At 48.0% G+C, this 14,758-nt stretch overlaps 1 protein-coding gene across 1 annotated transcript; it reads right to left on the bottom strand.

Annotated features, from left to right (window-relative positions):
* Positions 1–55: 55 nt before the first annotated feature.
* Positions 56–14,553, bottom strand: KIFC1 (kinesin family member C1). The gene is given in 13 exon segments (XM_037518700.2): positions 56–247; positions 2,848–2,923; positions 3,057–3,130; positions 3,220–3,510; positions 4,088–4,867; positions 5,434–5,834; positions 6,036–6,086; positions 6,203–6,256; positions 6,780–6,879; positions 7,045–7,185; positions 13,178–13,300; positions 13,303–13,458; positions 14,545–14,553. Coding segments are annotated over 13 exon segments (2,301 nt in total). The 3' UTR covers positions 56–202.
* Between the last annotated feature and the right edge of the window lie 205 nt (positions 14,554–14,758).

Here is a 14,758-nt window from a genome sequence, read left to right as displayed (position 1 = left end):
ACAGATCCACAGTTCCCACCTTTACACAGATAAGAAAAAAACCTGCTTCCTTTGGCAGCTGCTAATTCAATCTTTATTTAGGAAAAAAAAAAACAATAAAACTTCATCTGATAAGCCCAGGTAAATACAGCGCCCCCCCTCCCAAGGAAGCATCCCTCAGCACCTCCCCCCCACACCCATATTCAGAGGATCTGGACCATCTTCATTTTCTGTTGGCCTGCGCGGTACCAATAACACACTGGTTCACCTGCGGGCAGGGGATTAGACAGGGTAAAGTTTTCAGAATAACCAAACAAGCTTCCCCAAAATCGCCTCCCCGCCTAACCCCCAATAATAGGGCTGCCCCTCAGCGTATACTGAAATAAAGGCTCTGGTGTTAGGTTAAAGAGGTCTGTTATGGCACAGTAGCTCTGGCAGAAATGAAAAAGCACAAGAAAGGACAGAAGCCCCACACAGGAGCATGGACTAGAGACGCCAGAGCCCTCCCACCGCTTAACTACGTAATAAGCCAATAAAATATTAACAATCATTTAGGGAATAATGCTTCTTGAAAAAAATGAATGATCCCAAGTCTAGGGCAGGAAATGTACAAGATCAATATGGAATAAAGAATACAGGGGTCCTATCTAAAGGACATCGAGTCAACTTGAAGGAGCTCACTGGCAACAGGAAAAATTTGAGCTGGGAAGAATTAACAATGGAAAGGATTATATGTCAAAAACCTAAGTATCTGTAAAGTGATATCCCCCAGATAAACATTTAACAGGTCAAGTTTGGAAGCTGCCAGGACATCAACTTATAATAGTGAAAAATTGATAAAGAATCCAGCATTAATCTGCCTTTCCGATAGGGACTGAAATTCAGATGAACTAAACAGATTTCAAAGGGAAGTTCTTTAAAGAAGAAATCAATGACTAATAAATGTAGAATGACCAAGAAAATTAGAAAACCACCAATTTGAAATTCCCTAATGAAGTGAAAGATCCAGGTATGATCATTAATAAAATCACTAGATAGTAAAGTCAATAGGGAGTTTTTAAATGGATAGATCAGGCTGACAACATCCAAACCAAATGATCAATTTTTATATTAAAAATGGGAACAACTAGATAGTAGGTGCTTACTGAAAGTATACTGCATCACCTAAGTTTTCTTAAAGAGCTGAATCTAATTCAAGTCTAATCAAGCTTCTAAATCAAACTACCAGATGACAAAAGATGCGGGGAGAGAAATCAACTAGTTAAAATCCAGACTGTGGTATGTTATTAAGAACAAATGAGGGCCTCCCCGGTGGCGCAGCGGTTGATCGCTGGGTTGCGAAGCTGCCTGCGGAACTCTGAGGCGCTGGTTCGATCCCCGGCTGCTCCCCGGCCACCAGAGGAGGGTCCTACATGGCGCGCAGACCTCTCCTGCCGCCCGCTGCTCCCCTCAGCAGTGTACTTCAGTCCTTCCGCCTGCTCTGCTCCCTGCTCTGGCTCTGGTGAATTCTCTCACCCTCCCGAGCTTCTGACTGTACCCAGTGCTTGCATAAATAAATAAATAAATAAATCTTTAAAAAAAAAAAAAAAAAAGAACAAATGAGGCAATTTCTTCAACAAAAGCATTAAAGGGGGTGGGGTTATAATAGATTAAAGCAAACTTAAGAGACATCTTAATCAAGTAAGGTGGGTGGCTCTTGCTTCACTCTTGATGGGAACAAAACTGATATACAAGATATTTTTAAGACAATCAGGTGAAATTTAAGGTAAACTGGGTACGAGCATATTAAAGAACTCATGTCGTTAGATGCTAATGCTGTTGATACAACGAAAACTTGCAGGAGAGCAGGAAAATGCTGATCAAAGGCGAAGAATACGGCAAGGTGCTAAGATAGCTGACTACTTCCATGGCAGCAACCAGGTCTGATTGGAGGGTTACCTTAGGAGAGACCCTGTATAAAGCCAAATCCATGGTAGGGTTTTCCCCTCAGGAAAAGGAGTAACCAGAGAAAAAATTACCCTCCAGAGAAGACAGGAAAGAAATTTTCTGATTTGATTCCAATGGAAGGAGGAGCTTAAGTCTCCTGGAGAAATCACCATAGTCACAACTGACCTTTGTGAGGTTTAGAGCCCAAATTGACAATATGAAATGGTCTGAAAAACCTCTAAGTCTCCTTTGGTCCATAATCCCATTTCAAGAACTCTCTCCCTAGTCGGTTAGATATAACTAAACAAATACAAAATCACTTATATACAAAGTTAGACGACATGGCCTTGTCTGTAATAGAAAGAAGGTGGAAGCCATCCAAGTGTCCAGTAGAGGGAACTGGTGGATAAACTTTGCTGCATTCACAGAATGGAGTCCTGGAAGGACGTAAAAATAACAATGATTTCTACCTCCTGGTGGGAAGTAATCTTGGGGCTGTATTGTTAAGCAAAACAAAACACAGAAAAATACATGTGAGGCAGAGAGGTGTCTTTTCTATAAGAAGGAGGGAAATAAGCATGCATATTGCTTGTATTTGTAAAAAAGAACAATGGAAAGAATAAGTAAAAAGATAAGTGATAGAAATGACTTCCTCTACTAGGGCAGGTGGGGAGGATGAAGTGGACAGAGGTAGTAAGAAAACTTCATTGTGCTGGGTATAGCTTTTTTTTTTTTAACCTTAAACTACTTATTTTCTAAAACAATTAAAAAGTCGCAAAAGAGTTGAAAAATGGATCTAAGTGGGTAGTGCCCAAGATGCCTGGCAAATATCAATCCTTTCTGGATGAATGTGCCCCCTGACCTAGAAGACAGAGGGGGCCAGGGTGGAGAAGCCAACCACTCAGGGGTCCTGAAAGGGCCTGGGCTTGGTGGTAAACACACCTTGGAGGCAAAACGTAGGGAGTTGAGGGACTCAGAGAAGTTCTCTTCTAGGGGGGAAATGTTCACAAACATGAGCCTGTGGAGAGAGAAGATGGGGTCAAACCCCAGCATCAGTGACCGGGCAGAGTCAGGACCAGGTCTCTAATATTTCCCCTTTCCCACCACGGAACCCAACATCATAGTCCCCCCACCAGAGCCCTCCCACCCACATCTTAGCGCTGCCGCCCAGAGAATTCTGCAGCAGGTAGGTGAGCTTGCTGTTCCGGTAAGGCACGTGGGACTCCTAAAGGGTTGAAGAGGACAGGTGATCAGACAGGACAGGGCTCAGTGTGGCCAGCCCCAGGTCACACCTGCCCTTCACCCGATTCCCACCTTGTTGCTCAAGGCCATGATGACCAGCCCCAGTGTGGACAGGCTGCTGTTAATGGCCTGTGTTTCCCGAAGGCGTTCTCGTTCCCCAGGGCCAAGGGCTAAGCCAGGATCGAGCCGCTCGCTCCCAGCCAGGTCCACAAGACTGAGGGGGGCCATACACTGCAGGCCTCGTCCACTGTGCTCCCCAGAGATCTGCAGCTGGAACACGCTGTGGCTTCGTGATGACCGCTCGTTCTTGGCTGTGCTGGCCACAGCCCGGTTCTGGCGGGCCAGATGAAGCAGGGCCTCCACCTGGGGGTGGAGAGCAACAAGGGATAAAGGCCAGAAGGTCAGTACAGAGTGACGTCAGTTACAGCAATGAACAAAAGTCAGCCCTCTTAGAGCTTGCTTTCTGGCTAGTGAAGAGACAAAATAAGGAAAATGTGCTGTATGTCTGAGAGTACTAAAGAGTAAGATAAAATGGAAAAATAAGGCATGTGTGAGGATGGGTGAGGTTTGCAATTTTAGACAGAATGGCCAGGGCAGCCTTATTGCTTTAAGATCTTACAGGGCAAGTGAGGGACAAGCCATTCCAGGAGAAGAACATTCCAGCAGAGGAGACAGTAAGCATAAAGGCCCTGATCGGTGTGCCCAGTGAAAAGAGGAACAGCCTGGAGGCCAGAGACCTCCCCCTTCAGCAGATGCAACACTCTCTCCACTCCCGGCTCCTACCAAGGCAGTCCTTGTAGCCCATCAGACAAAACCTGAACGTGGCAACTTACCCTATCCTTCCTTCAGCCTTCAACTCTCTCCCGCTCCCATCTACTCCCATCTGGTGTCAGTGTTCACCCCTCCCCATTTTCCAGTCCCAGTGCCCATCAGTGCTTACCTCTTTCTCACAGGAGACAGGAACGTATCGGGCATTAGTGACAGTCAGCTCCTCGCTCCCTGGTCCTGCCCGGCGAATCTCGCACTCACCCCCCTGGCCCTTTCGGGTCCCAGTGGCCAGCAGGTCTCGGACAGTCTCGTTGTAGATCTCCACATAGCTTGCCACAAAGCTGTAGGTCCAGCCCTGGCCGCTCAGTTCATGGGCCACAGAGAAGAGGTGCCGCAGGGCCCGAGGGATCAGCCCTTCCCCTTGGGGGTCTGCCCCAGGCCCACCCTCCATTGTGAAGGTCTTGCCGCTGCCTGTCTGGCCATAGGCAAAGATGCATACTGGGTAACCATCCAGGGCTGACTGGACAAGCATGGCAATCTCCTCAAACACTTCATCCTGTCCACTTCCTGGTGGGAATACCCGGTCAAAGGAGAAGTCATGGCGGGTGGGGGGGGCTGGAGCCCCACTCAGGGTCCCACGCCGGTCATCAGACCGGGAGAGGCTGAGGCGGGTTGGAGGATCAGAGGGTCCACCAGGGCCAGAGGGAAACAAGAGGAAGCCAGGGAGGGGGGTGGGCTCCCCCGGAAGGACAGGGCGCACCCGGCAGAATACACGGATGTTGCCTTTGAGCTCCTGGAGCTGGTTGTGTAGGCGCCGGCGCTCCATCTCTAGCCCATGGAGACGGTCTCCCCTCTCAGTCAGTAAGGCAGCCTGGGCTGCAGTCTCCTGCCGCAGAGATGCCACCTCCGCTTGGCTGCTAGAGAGAGCAGCTTCTGATGCCTGCAGCCTCCTCTGAAGGACAGAACAGACACAGAGGTTGTGATATAACCAAGAATGAGAACAAGTCATGATGGGGTGGTAGGGGGAGGTTGTCTGCCCCCAAGGAATCATGGTACTAGGATAGGGACTACTTGGAATATCCAGAAGGGGCACAAAGAAGATGATGTTTGGGCCGATAATGAAAAGTCCAGAGCAAACCAAGGGCATGAGGAAATACAGAAATAGCATTCCACGAAGAGCAAAGCACATGTGCAAAATGCCCTGAAGCGAGAATTGAAGTGACTTGAGAAACTAATTCAATCTAGTTGGTGCAGGGCAAGAGTCAAATGGACACTCGAAGGAAAGAATGCCATGGGATTGTTGATAGAGAAGAGAAAGACATAGGGAGGGATATAAAAGGGATCCAGGAGGAAACTACGAAAACGGAGTCAAGGATAAGAAGTGGGGCAAAAAGCAAGACAGAGCAGGGAGTGTCCTGGGGTACAGACGGTTAGAAGACAGAGGTGCTAGAGGGAGGCGGTCAGGGCTAAGCCCAAAGAGACTGCAGGACAACTTGGAAAGGAGAATCTTCCATTTACCTCCTGCTCCTCCAGCCGGGCAGTCAGTCTCCTCCGCTCCTCCTGCAATCCCAACTGTTCATTCTGGAGCTCTTGCACCAAGTGCTCCTGCGTGCCCAGACGTTCTTCCAGCTCCAGGACCCGGGCATTCAAGTTCCGCAGCTCCTGTTGGCCCTGTTCAGCCTGGGCCCGCACCCTGATCAGCTCCTCTTCCAGTGTCCTGCGCTCAGTCCCCAGTGTAGTGGCCTGTTGCTGGGCCACCCTGAGCTGATCCCGCAGCTTTTGGTTCTCCCGGTCCAAAGTCTGAGTTCTCTCATGACAGGATTTCAGCTCTGCATTTAAGTCACATAACTGGCCCTTTAAGTCCCAGGCTGGACGTTTGCTGGGTCTCTTTCCTCCTGGCACGGAAGGAGCAGCAGCTGCTAAGGTGGGCACAGAAGGATGAGGGTCAGGGAAGTCATGGCTATGGCTATCTCCTCCCTCCTAGCCTTGGGGGCCTCCACACCTAATGCTACATCTCCTTCCCCTCGAAAGAGGAAGAGAACAAATGGACTTTTCTAGATAGTCACCAACTCCTCTTCCCTATCCCAGTCTCTCACCCAATGGTTATGTCTGTCACTTACTGCCTGGCTTCTGAGCAGGTACAGCAGGGCCTGGCTTCTGATTCTTCAACACTAGACAATTGGGAAGTTGACATAAGGAATGATAGCACCCGTGTCCTTCCACCTCCATCATTCTCCCTGTACACACTCCCAAATCCCTGCTCAGCTCAGCTCCTTAGTGCTGTTACCTGTAGCAACAGCTGTGGAACATCGAGGTCCTGTCTTCTTGGGAAGTTTTGGAGCTGCTGGAAGATGGGAGAGAGGAAAAAGTAGAAGGATCACTCAACTGTAGAAGGATGCACTCTACTGGCTGCATTCTTGCAGGGCTGTAGTAGGGGAGTTGCTTTTTTTGATTAGAAATAAGAGAACTCCCTTCTTCTCCCAAATCAGCTGGCTCAGAGATGCCCTTCTTGGGGCCTGAAATTACTCAGCATGCCAGGAAACAAGTTGGAACAAGATAGCAAAAAGAGTAGAGGAGCAGAATTATGTGTAAAGTACACTACCATTTGTATTAAAAATACTGGAACACATGTCCAGATTTGTCTGAATATCCGCAGTATCCCTGGAAGGACAAGTGCTCCCACAGAGGGAAAGTAATTAGTTGGTGGAAGTTACCAGGAAGGAGACCTTTCACTGTATAACAAATTTGTACCTTAAGAATTTTGAGCCTAGTGAAACTTATTACCTAGTCAAAATAAGGTAAAATTGAAGGAAATGAGCACTGGATTTCCATATCCTTGCTCTCTGTCCACCCCCAGAGCCCACCTGTGGTCTGGCCTTGTGTCTGTGGCACTGTGGTGAGGATAGATGCTCTGGGGCAAGATGTGGCAGTTCTAGTTGCTGTGCCCAGTCCTCGTGTCCTTTTCTGAGAAAAGACAAGGATAAGGTCATAGTTACCTTCCCTGATTAGTTCTCGCTCTACACACACACACACACACACACACACACACACACACACACACAGAGCGCTTTACCTTCCCTGATTAGTTCTCGCTCTACACACACACACCACTTTCCAAACCCAGCTCACCTTCTCAGGCTCCAAGGCATCCTCCATCTGTTTAGGCCCCCTCTTAAGCCTGTGTCCTGAGAGAGGCAACCGGGAAGGCGCCTTGATCAGGGGTTTCTTCAGTTCTATGTTCCCCTTTACTTCCAGCAAGGGCGATCTCGGCTGGAAAAAGAGAAACCCTTAAGACAAATACCTTGATGTCCGAACATCCCAAGAACTCCCCTTCCAGATATCTCCAGACTAAATGTCAACATGACTACCAACTAGTGTGAACTGCGTACCTCTAATGCCACAAACCAGAGCTCACAGATCACATGGTAATGAAAAGCCCAGAGAAGTGGGATGTAATGCACTATATTAGGGTTCGACTAAATTCCCTAAAGTACTACTTTTAGGGTAGCACTTAAATAAGCAAAGAGAAATGGACAGACCTCTTAAAAGGCAAAAATTCAAATATGCACTGATCATGGCTGGGAAACCAATGGGTCCTTTTCGCTAGAGCTGAAGATCTTAAACATGGGAGAGTGCAGACAGACAGATAAGGTTAAAGACCAGGTGAGGGGCTTTTGTGTTTATGCCCTATTTCTCCTTGAGAAATTTCAACTATTCTTCCTTCTTGTTTGTGTCCTGAAATGCCCTGTTGGCATTATTAGTACAAAACTAAAAGGCAGTTGTTACAAATATTGAATTCCCATGGTGATGACATGGTTCGTGGGGCGTCAAAGATGGCTTCTTAGAAGCTGTTTTCTTTTCTGATGTGTTCCCTACTGATTTCACCACAGGTCCATCTTTCCAGAATATATCTATATGTCTTCCATTGTGACTTTGAATGGCAAATTTCTACATTTAAAATCTGATTTATTGCAGGTGGAAGTCAAATATTTGCCCTTTTGGCCGCTGGCATTGCCATCTTGGCAGGCTGATGAAGTTCCCATAGCAAGTACAGAATTCTTCCCAAAGTTCCGGAGGCTGCCTCAGCTTCCAGTGCTACACAGCCTCAACTTCTAGGCCTCAGGAGCTGTTACAATACACCAGAGTAGCACTTTCTCACCCTGAGATACGCTGCCAACCTATAACAACCTATATCTATGTCCTCTGTGTAATAGCCTCACTCCTGAGCAAAATAAGCCAGAAGTGAAAATGTAGAAGCATTTTAAATCTGTATCCATTTACTTAATTCTCAGAGCAGCCCACTGAGGCGGTGCTATTATTAGCCTCATTTTGTCATGAGGGAAGGAAGGAACTAAGAGGTAAAATAGCTTATTTAAGGTCAGAAGTGAGTAAAAGGCAGAGAGCCAGGCTAGACTAGATAGTCTGTTTCTGGAGGCCATGTTTTCAATCATAGACCTCCCTGCTTGGTAGGGCTTTGGTGCTAGGCTATGCCTCAATGCTGCATACACGGAGAGTTGGGTACAATTTCTGATCAAGCATGTGAAAATATACAAAAGAACCTACTACAAAGAATAATGAGCTGGAAGTAGGCTGGCAAGCAGGGGGAAGAATAGGAAATAGCATGACCTCGAAAACCTCCAAGCTACAGGTATGAGGTAGTGGGGTGGGAAAGAGAGAGCCTCTCCTTAAGCAGCCCAATTCAGTGCCTCGGGATGATGCCCAGCCCCTATTTTAGATGACCAATCAGTCTGGTTTGCCCAGGTTGAGGAATTTCTTGGGACACAGGACTTTCAGTGCTAAAACAAGGTCAATCCTACACAAACTGGGACATCTGGTGACCTTATTCCTATCCCACCATCAGGAAAGCACCATGTATATAGCTCAACTTCTGACTGCAGTAACTTAATTCCAAGGTCAATCTCTCTCTGACCTTCAGGAGAATAATATAGCCAGATGTGTAGTGAAAGTGAGCTGTGAACAATGTTTAGAATAAATGGAAGTCGATCAGGGCTATCACAGACAGAAAGACTGCATCATCCCTTCATTCACCCATGCAACAAGGTTTGTGGCACAAAGATTTGTTGAACATTTACTCTGTCTCTGTACCAGACATTCTAGGTGCTGGGGCAAGAGTAATGAACATAAAGTCTCTGGCTTCCCAAAGTTTGCTTTCTAGGTGAAAGGTCCATGCAGGAGGCCTGAATGCAGGAGCCAACCAGGAAGCCCACCTGGGGGGCAGGAATGCAGATACCCGCCTGGAGGACTCAGACAATGAGCCTCCCCCCTCCCCCTACTGAGTCTCATCTCAGACAAAGAACCTCTACCTGCCCTACAAACTTTTCCCGCCATACGAGCCCAACTACCCACCTGACCTCTCCTCGCCCTATAAAACCCTGCTTCCCCCTAACAACGGGCGCGACTCCACTGACCCCCGCCTTGGGTCTGTGAGGTCCGCCCGGGGCGCAATAAACTTTCCCTCCCTTTGAGAAATGTAGCCTGGCTCTCCTTTCTTTACCGCGCCGAACCTTTCACTAGGGTTGTCTTTCCAAGCAGGGGTACTGTAAAATAATTAATCTCTACACACAATTATCTTAGTTCTCAAATCTCAATTCTCCCGAGAATGTATATATTCACTGGATGGATAAGAAGGATGCCTTAGGGCATTAGAGCTTAATTCCCACACAACTCATGAGAGCTGTTTAGGAGTCTGAGGGCTTAATAGAAATCAATTTAAGGGCCTCCCCGGTGGCGCAGCGGTAGAGCGCTGGGTTGCGAAGCTGCCCGCGGCCTCTGCAGTGCCGGTTCGATCCCCGATCCCCGGCTGCTCCCCGGCCACCGGAGGAGGGTCCCACATGGCGCGCAGACCTCTCCTGCCGCCCGCTGCTCCCCTCAGCAGTGTAGGTCCTTCTGCCTGCTCTGCTCCCCGCTCTGGCTCTGGTGAATTCTCTCACCCTCCTGCGCTTCTGACTGTACTCAGTGCATGTATAAACAAAAAAACAAACAAACAAGCAAACAAATAAATAAAGAAAAACATGCCTCTATTAAAAAAAAATAAATAAATAAAAAATTTAAAAAAAAAAGAAATCAATTTAAGAGGTCAGGCAGTGAAGATGAAGAGTGGCTGGATTATGTGAAACCAAGACCAGATCTTCAGGGAGCTGGTATGGGGCAGTAGGTAGAGGGCATGCTAACTCCAAGATCCCTGCCATGGTTTTGTTTTCTTTTGCTTTTTAACTAAAGTTTCATTTAACAAGCATTGAAGATTCACATGCAGTTGTAAGAAATAATACAGAGAGTTCTGAGATTACCCAAAGGGTCTTTTTTTTTTTTTAAGAGATGCTAAATTCAGCTTTGGGAAAGTAAGTTGAGCTATCTGTGAAACAATGAGGTACAGTCAAGGATGTTCACAGAATGTCACTAGAGAGAAAATGGAAACAACTTAATACCCTGGTTTTAAAATTTTTAGTTTATTTTCTTTCCTGACGTTAGGTCATGAGCATCATAAGGACACGTCTGTTCTGTTCACAACTCCATATCCAGAGTGCCCAGTACAATGGCTTCTACTCAATGTCTGCCACTACAGGATACATTTTTAAAGGAATGAAATTAAAAGTCCACCACAAAGGAAATACTTAAATCAACTGTGATATATCCAAATCACTGATTTCTAAACAAATGAGAAGGAAAAAAGAAAAGTGGTGGCATTTTTTTTCTTCCACCTGCAGAAACGTGTACAAAGAACATCTACTATAATTTAACCAAATGTAGCGTGAAAGGCAAGTTTTTCATTATTCCAAGGTCAGACACCAATTCTTTCTTTATTTTTTTAAAGATTTATTTTATTTATACAAGACCTGGGGTACAGGCCAGAGGAACGGGAAGGTGAGAGAATTCACCAGAGATAGAGCAGGGAGCAGAACAGGCAGACAGACCGAAGATACTGCTGAGGGTAGCAGTAGGCGAGAAAGGAGAGGTCTGCTGTGCCATGTGGGTATCTTCCTGGCTGGCCGGAAATCGAACCCGTGCTGCAGAGGCTGCAGACAGCTTCACAGCACTGCGCTCAACCTACTGCACCACCGGGGAGGCCCAGACACCAATTTTTTAAATAAACTATGCTCTTTGTTCTATCTGCACTACCAGAGTGGATCTACTAATGACCCATCTCCCCAGAATTTGTGTGAGTTCAGAAAATGTATTCAAAGTTTGGTTTATTCAAAACAACTCCAAAGAGAACTTATTTTTCTCCCATCTATAAAGCTATACATGGTGACTTCCAACTTTCCACAATGAGAAGCATAAGCACTTAACCTTCTATACAACAGATATTCACCAACCCCTCCCTGTCCCCAGCCCACTTCAGAAGATCAGAGATGGATGTCCTCCTAAAGCAACACCACTCCCCCCTGTACCCCACCTATGCATCAGATCCCAACTTCTCTACTCAGGAACAATGCTCCAGCAATTCTTCCTTCTCTCCTCTATATTATCAAATTTTCTATCCTCTACTGGATCACTTCTATCAGTATCCAACCTCGAGTCTCTTGATTCAGCTTTCCCTGCCAGCTACTACTGTTTTTCTTTGATGACCTTTGCAGCAAAATGTTCTTCAAAAATGTTCTTCATATAGTATTTACTGTATGCTATTTCTCGCCTAACCCTATCCCCATCAGGTTTCCATCCCATCACTCCATCAAAACTGCTCTCAAGGTCACAAGTAACCACCTGTTGCTAACTCAAATCTTCATCTTGTTTCTTGATCCAACAGCAGCATTTGATACTCATCACTCCCTCTTCCTTAATACACTTTCTTCATTTAACTTCCAGGAGACCATCCTCTTGGTTTTCCTACCTCCTCATCTCTCTAAATGGTGGCATTCCTATTCTCTATCTACATTCCAGTCCACTCCCATGGACTTCACATGCTAACAAGTCCTGAATGTTTATCTCAGGCCCACATCTCGCTCCTGAACTTGTATGGAACCACCAGAAGTCTCTATTTGAAAGTCTAATAAACACATCAAATTTAACTCACCCAAACTGACCTCCTGATATGCAATTGCCTTCAAATTTGCTCTTCTTAGGGTTTTCTCCATGTCAGTTACCATTGTTCAGTTGCTGAAGCCACAACACCCAGTTTTCAGTCCTCTACACCTTATCAGCTGATTTTATCTTCAAAAAGTATCCAGAATCAGATCCTTTGTTACAACTTCCACTGCTACTATGTTGATTCAAGTCACCATCCTCTCTCACATAGACCATCATATTCCACTAATTCTCAACTGGGGGTGATTTTATTCCTCAGGGGACAGCTGATAATATCAGGAAGCATTTTGTTATGCTTATGGGGGGATTGCCACAGGCATCTAGTAGGCAGAGGCCAGGAAAACTGAAACTGCTAAATATCAGATAATGCACAGGACAGCCCCTGCTCAATAGTGCAAAAGTCCAGAAAATCTGCCACATTCCTAACTATTCTCTTTATTTTTATTCTTGGCCCTTACAGTATAATCTCAATGCAGCAGTTTGAATAATCCCCTAAAATATAAAACAAGTCTTATTTCTCTGCTTAAAATCATCCAGTGATCCCTAGCTCTTTCAGGCTAAAAGTCGAAGTGCTCACAATGGCCCCTACAAGCAGTGGGATCAACAATCCCAGATTCTCCATGATCTGATGTCCCTTCCCACAACTTTCCCCCTTGCTCGTTCCATCTCAGCTTTTCTGTACAACTCTTAGGAAAATTGTTCTAGAGAAGAAACTAAGTCAACCTGTCCCATGTTCCTGCAAAACCTGGGAAAGGAGAGAAAATGAGCAGTCCTTCAGTCTAGATTACCCCCTATCGTCTCTCCTCCTCCTACACCCTGAGCAATGAGGAGACAAAAGATATTTCGGGCAGGGATTTGGCCTCAGATACCATTTTCCCAGTGGTACAGCTCATCTCAGAGCTCTCCCTTCTCAATCACAAACTGCAATCGTGAGTAGGAACGGAGAGGCCGGGACGTGTCAGCCTGGGAATTCAAATGGGAACTCCCAGAAACAGGAAAGTGAGGAAGGGGGTGGGGACTCTCGAGTCCCAGAATTGGATCAACTGACTTGCCCTCCGATCTCCGGCTGCTCCCCACCTTCTCCATTCTCGCTCCCTCACCCCTTTCCACCTTCGCCCTCCAGGCAGGCAGGACCAAGACCGGCCGGGCGCAGGGGACTCGTCAGCACGGGGGTGACCCCGGGTGCCCGCGGCAGGACACGCGCGCCGTCCCTACTCACCTGCGGATCCATGTCCAGCTCGGACCTACACACGTCAGGGGGGTGCAGTGCAAGAGGCCGGGGCAGCGGGATTCCCAGGACCGGCGTTCTTTCGCCCGCTGGCGACGCAAATCGCGCGCGCTCCGGGCCCCGGCCGCCACCAGCGCCGCGCCACACCCGCCACTTTTGAATTTCAACTGCCACCACCTACTCACCCGCTCCGCCAGCCGGGGCCAATCGTCGCCGTCGCCACCGCCGAGGGCCAATCGCAGCGCCCTCCGCCTCCCGAGGCCACACCCCGCCTGCCGGGAGGCTCGGGGTTCCCGCTTCCCCCGCGCCCGCAGGGAGGCAGGCTAGTTACTTACACTTCCGGCTCCGCGTTTCCCCCTCGGCCCCGCCCCTCCTCTGGCCGCGGCCGCGCTGGACTTCCGCTCGCCTCGCCGCTGTCGCGCGCGCTGTCAAAAAATGACGGGAACGCGCCGCAGGCACGTCGCTGGCTGGGGGGCGGGGAAGTTGGAGGAAGGAATCGCGCGTGCGCCAGCGAGAACCCGTGCAGGGCGAGAAGAGGGCAAGCGCCCCTAGCGACCGCAGTGGGGAGCGCACTCGGGGGGCCCGGAGGCACCCCTGGGAGCGACTCCGGCGCGGCGTCTCCCCGCCCGGCGCGGCCGGTCCCGGAAGCGGGAGCTGGAGCCCCCAGGCGGCCGGAGCGTGCCTGCCTCTGGGCGTGCCCGTCACTCCGGCGGCTCTCTCCACACCTGGGGCCCTTGGGCGCAACTTGGCGTCCGTGGAATCCTGGCGCTGGGCTTTGCGGAATAGGGGGAGAGAATGTTTTAGTCCTTTTCATCCACTTTTTTACGTACCTGAAGCTGTTACTGGGGAACTGGCTTAGGATGTTTGAGCGCGGAAGGTTTACTGCTTTGGTTAATGGAGTGTTTCATGCTTTTCAGATCATATGCGCGTGCATTTCCTCGCTTAATCACTAAATTCGGGCCTCCCTGGTGGCGCAAGGGGTTAAGCACCGCGCTATGAAGCTGTCCGCAGCCCAGAGAAACCCACGTGGCGCGGCAGACCGGTCCTGTCTCGCCCACTGCTCCCCTCAGCAGTGTATTTCCTCAGTCTGCCTGTTCTGCTCCCCGCTCTGGCTCTGGTGAATCCTCTCACCCTCCTGCACATCTGGCCTGTACCACAGCTCTTGTGTACATAAATAAATAAATCTCTAAAAAAAAAAAAAATCACTAAATTCACTGAACTCTTACTCTGTCAAGGGCTTTGCCGATTTTATCTGCGACGCTAGATAAGAGATGGGATTTGAATGTTAAGTAACAAGTGCAAGGTCACACTGCTGGTTTGGAAGTGGATCTAGATTCCATCATCTTCAAAATCCAAACCATCTCCATTATCGCACCACCCCTAACAATCCTGGTAACAAGAACGATTTCTTACCTGTGAATAATTTGAGAGTTTTATTCTACCATATTTATTCTTCTGAGTTTCCAACCAATCCTGAGGGTGGGCAGGACAGAGGATTTTTTTTTTTAATTTGTTAAAGATTTATTTATTTATGCATACAAGACCAGAGTACAGACCAGATGTGAGAGGCGG

The sequence above is a fragment of the Talpa occidentalis genome, unplaced genomic scaffold (assembly GCF_014898055.3).
Source record: "Talpa occidentalis isolate TD23 unplaced genomic scaffold, MPIMG_talOcc4v2.1 talOcc4.2, whole genome shotgun sequence".
Classification (NCBI taxonomy): domain Eukaryota; kingdom Metazoa; phylum Chordata; class Mammalia; order Eulipotyphla; family Talpidae; genus Talpa; species Talpa occidentalis.
This window is presented reverse-complemented; position numbering and strand designations above follow the sequence as displayed.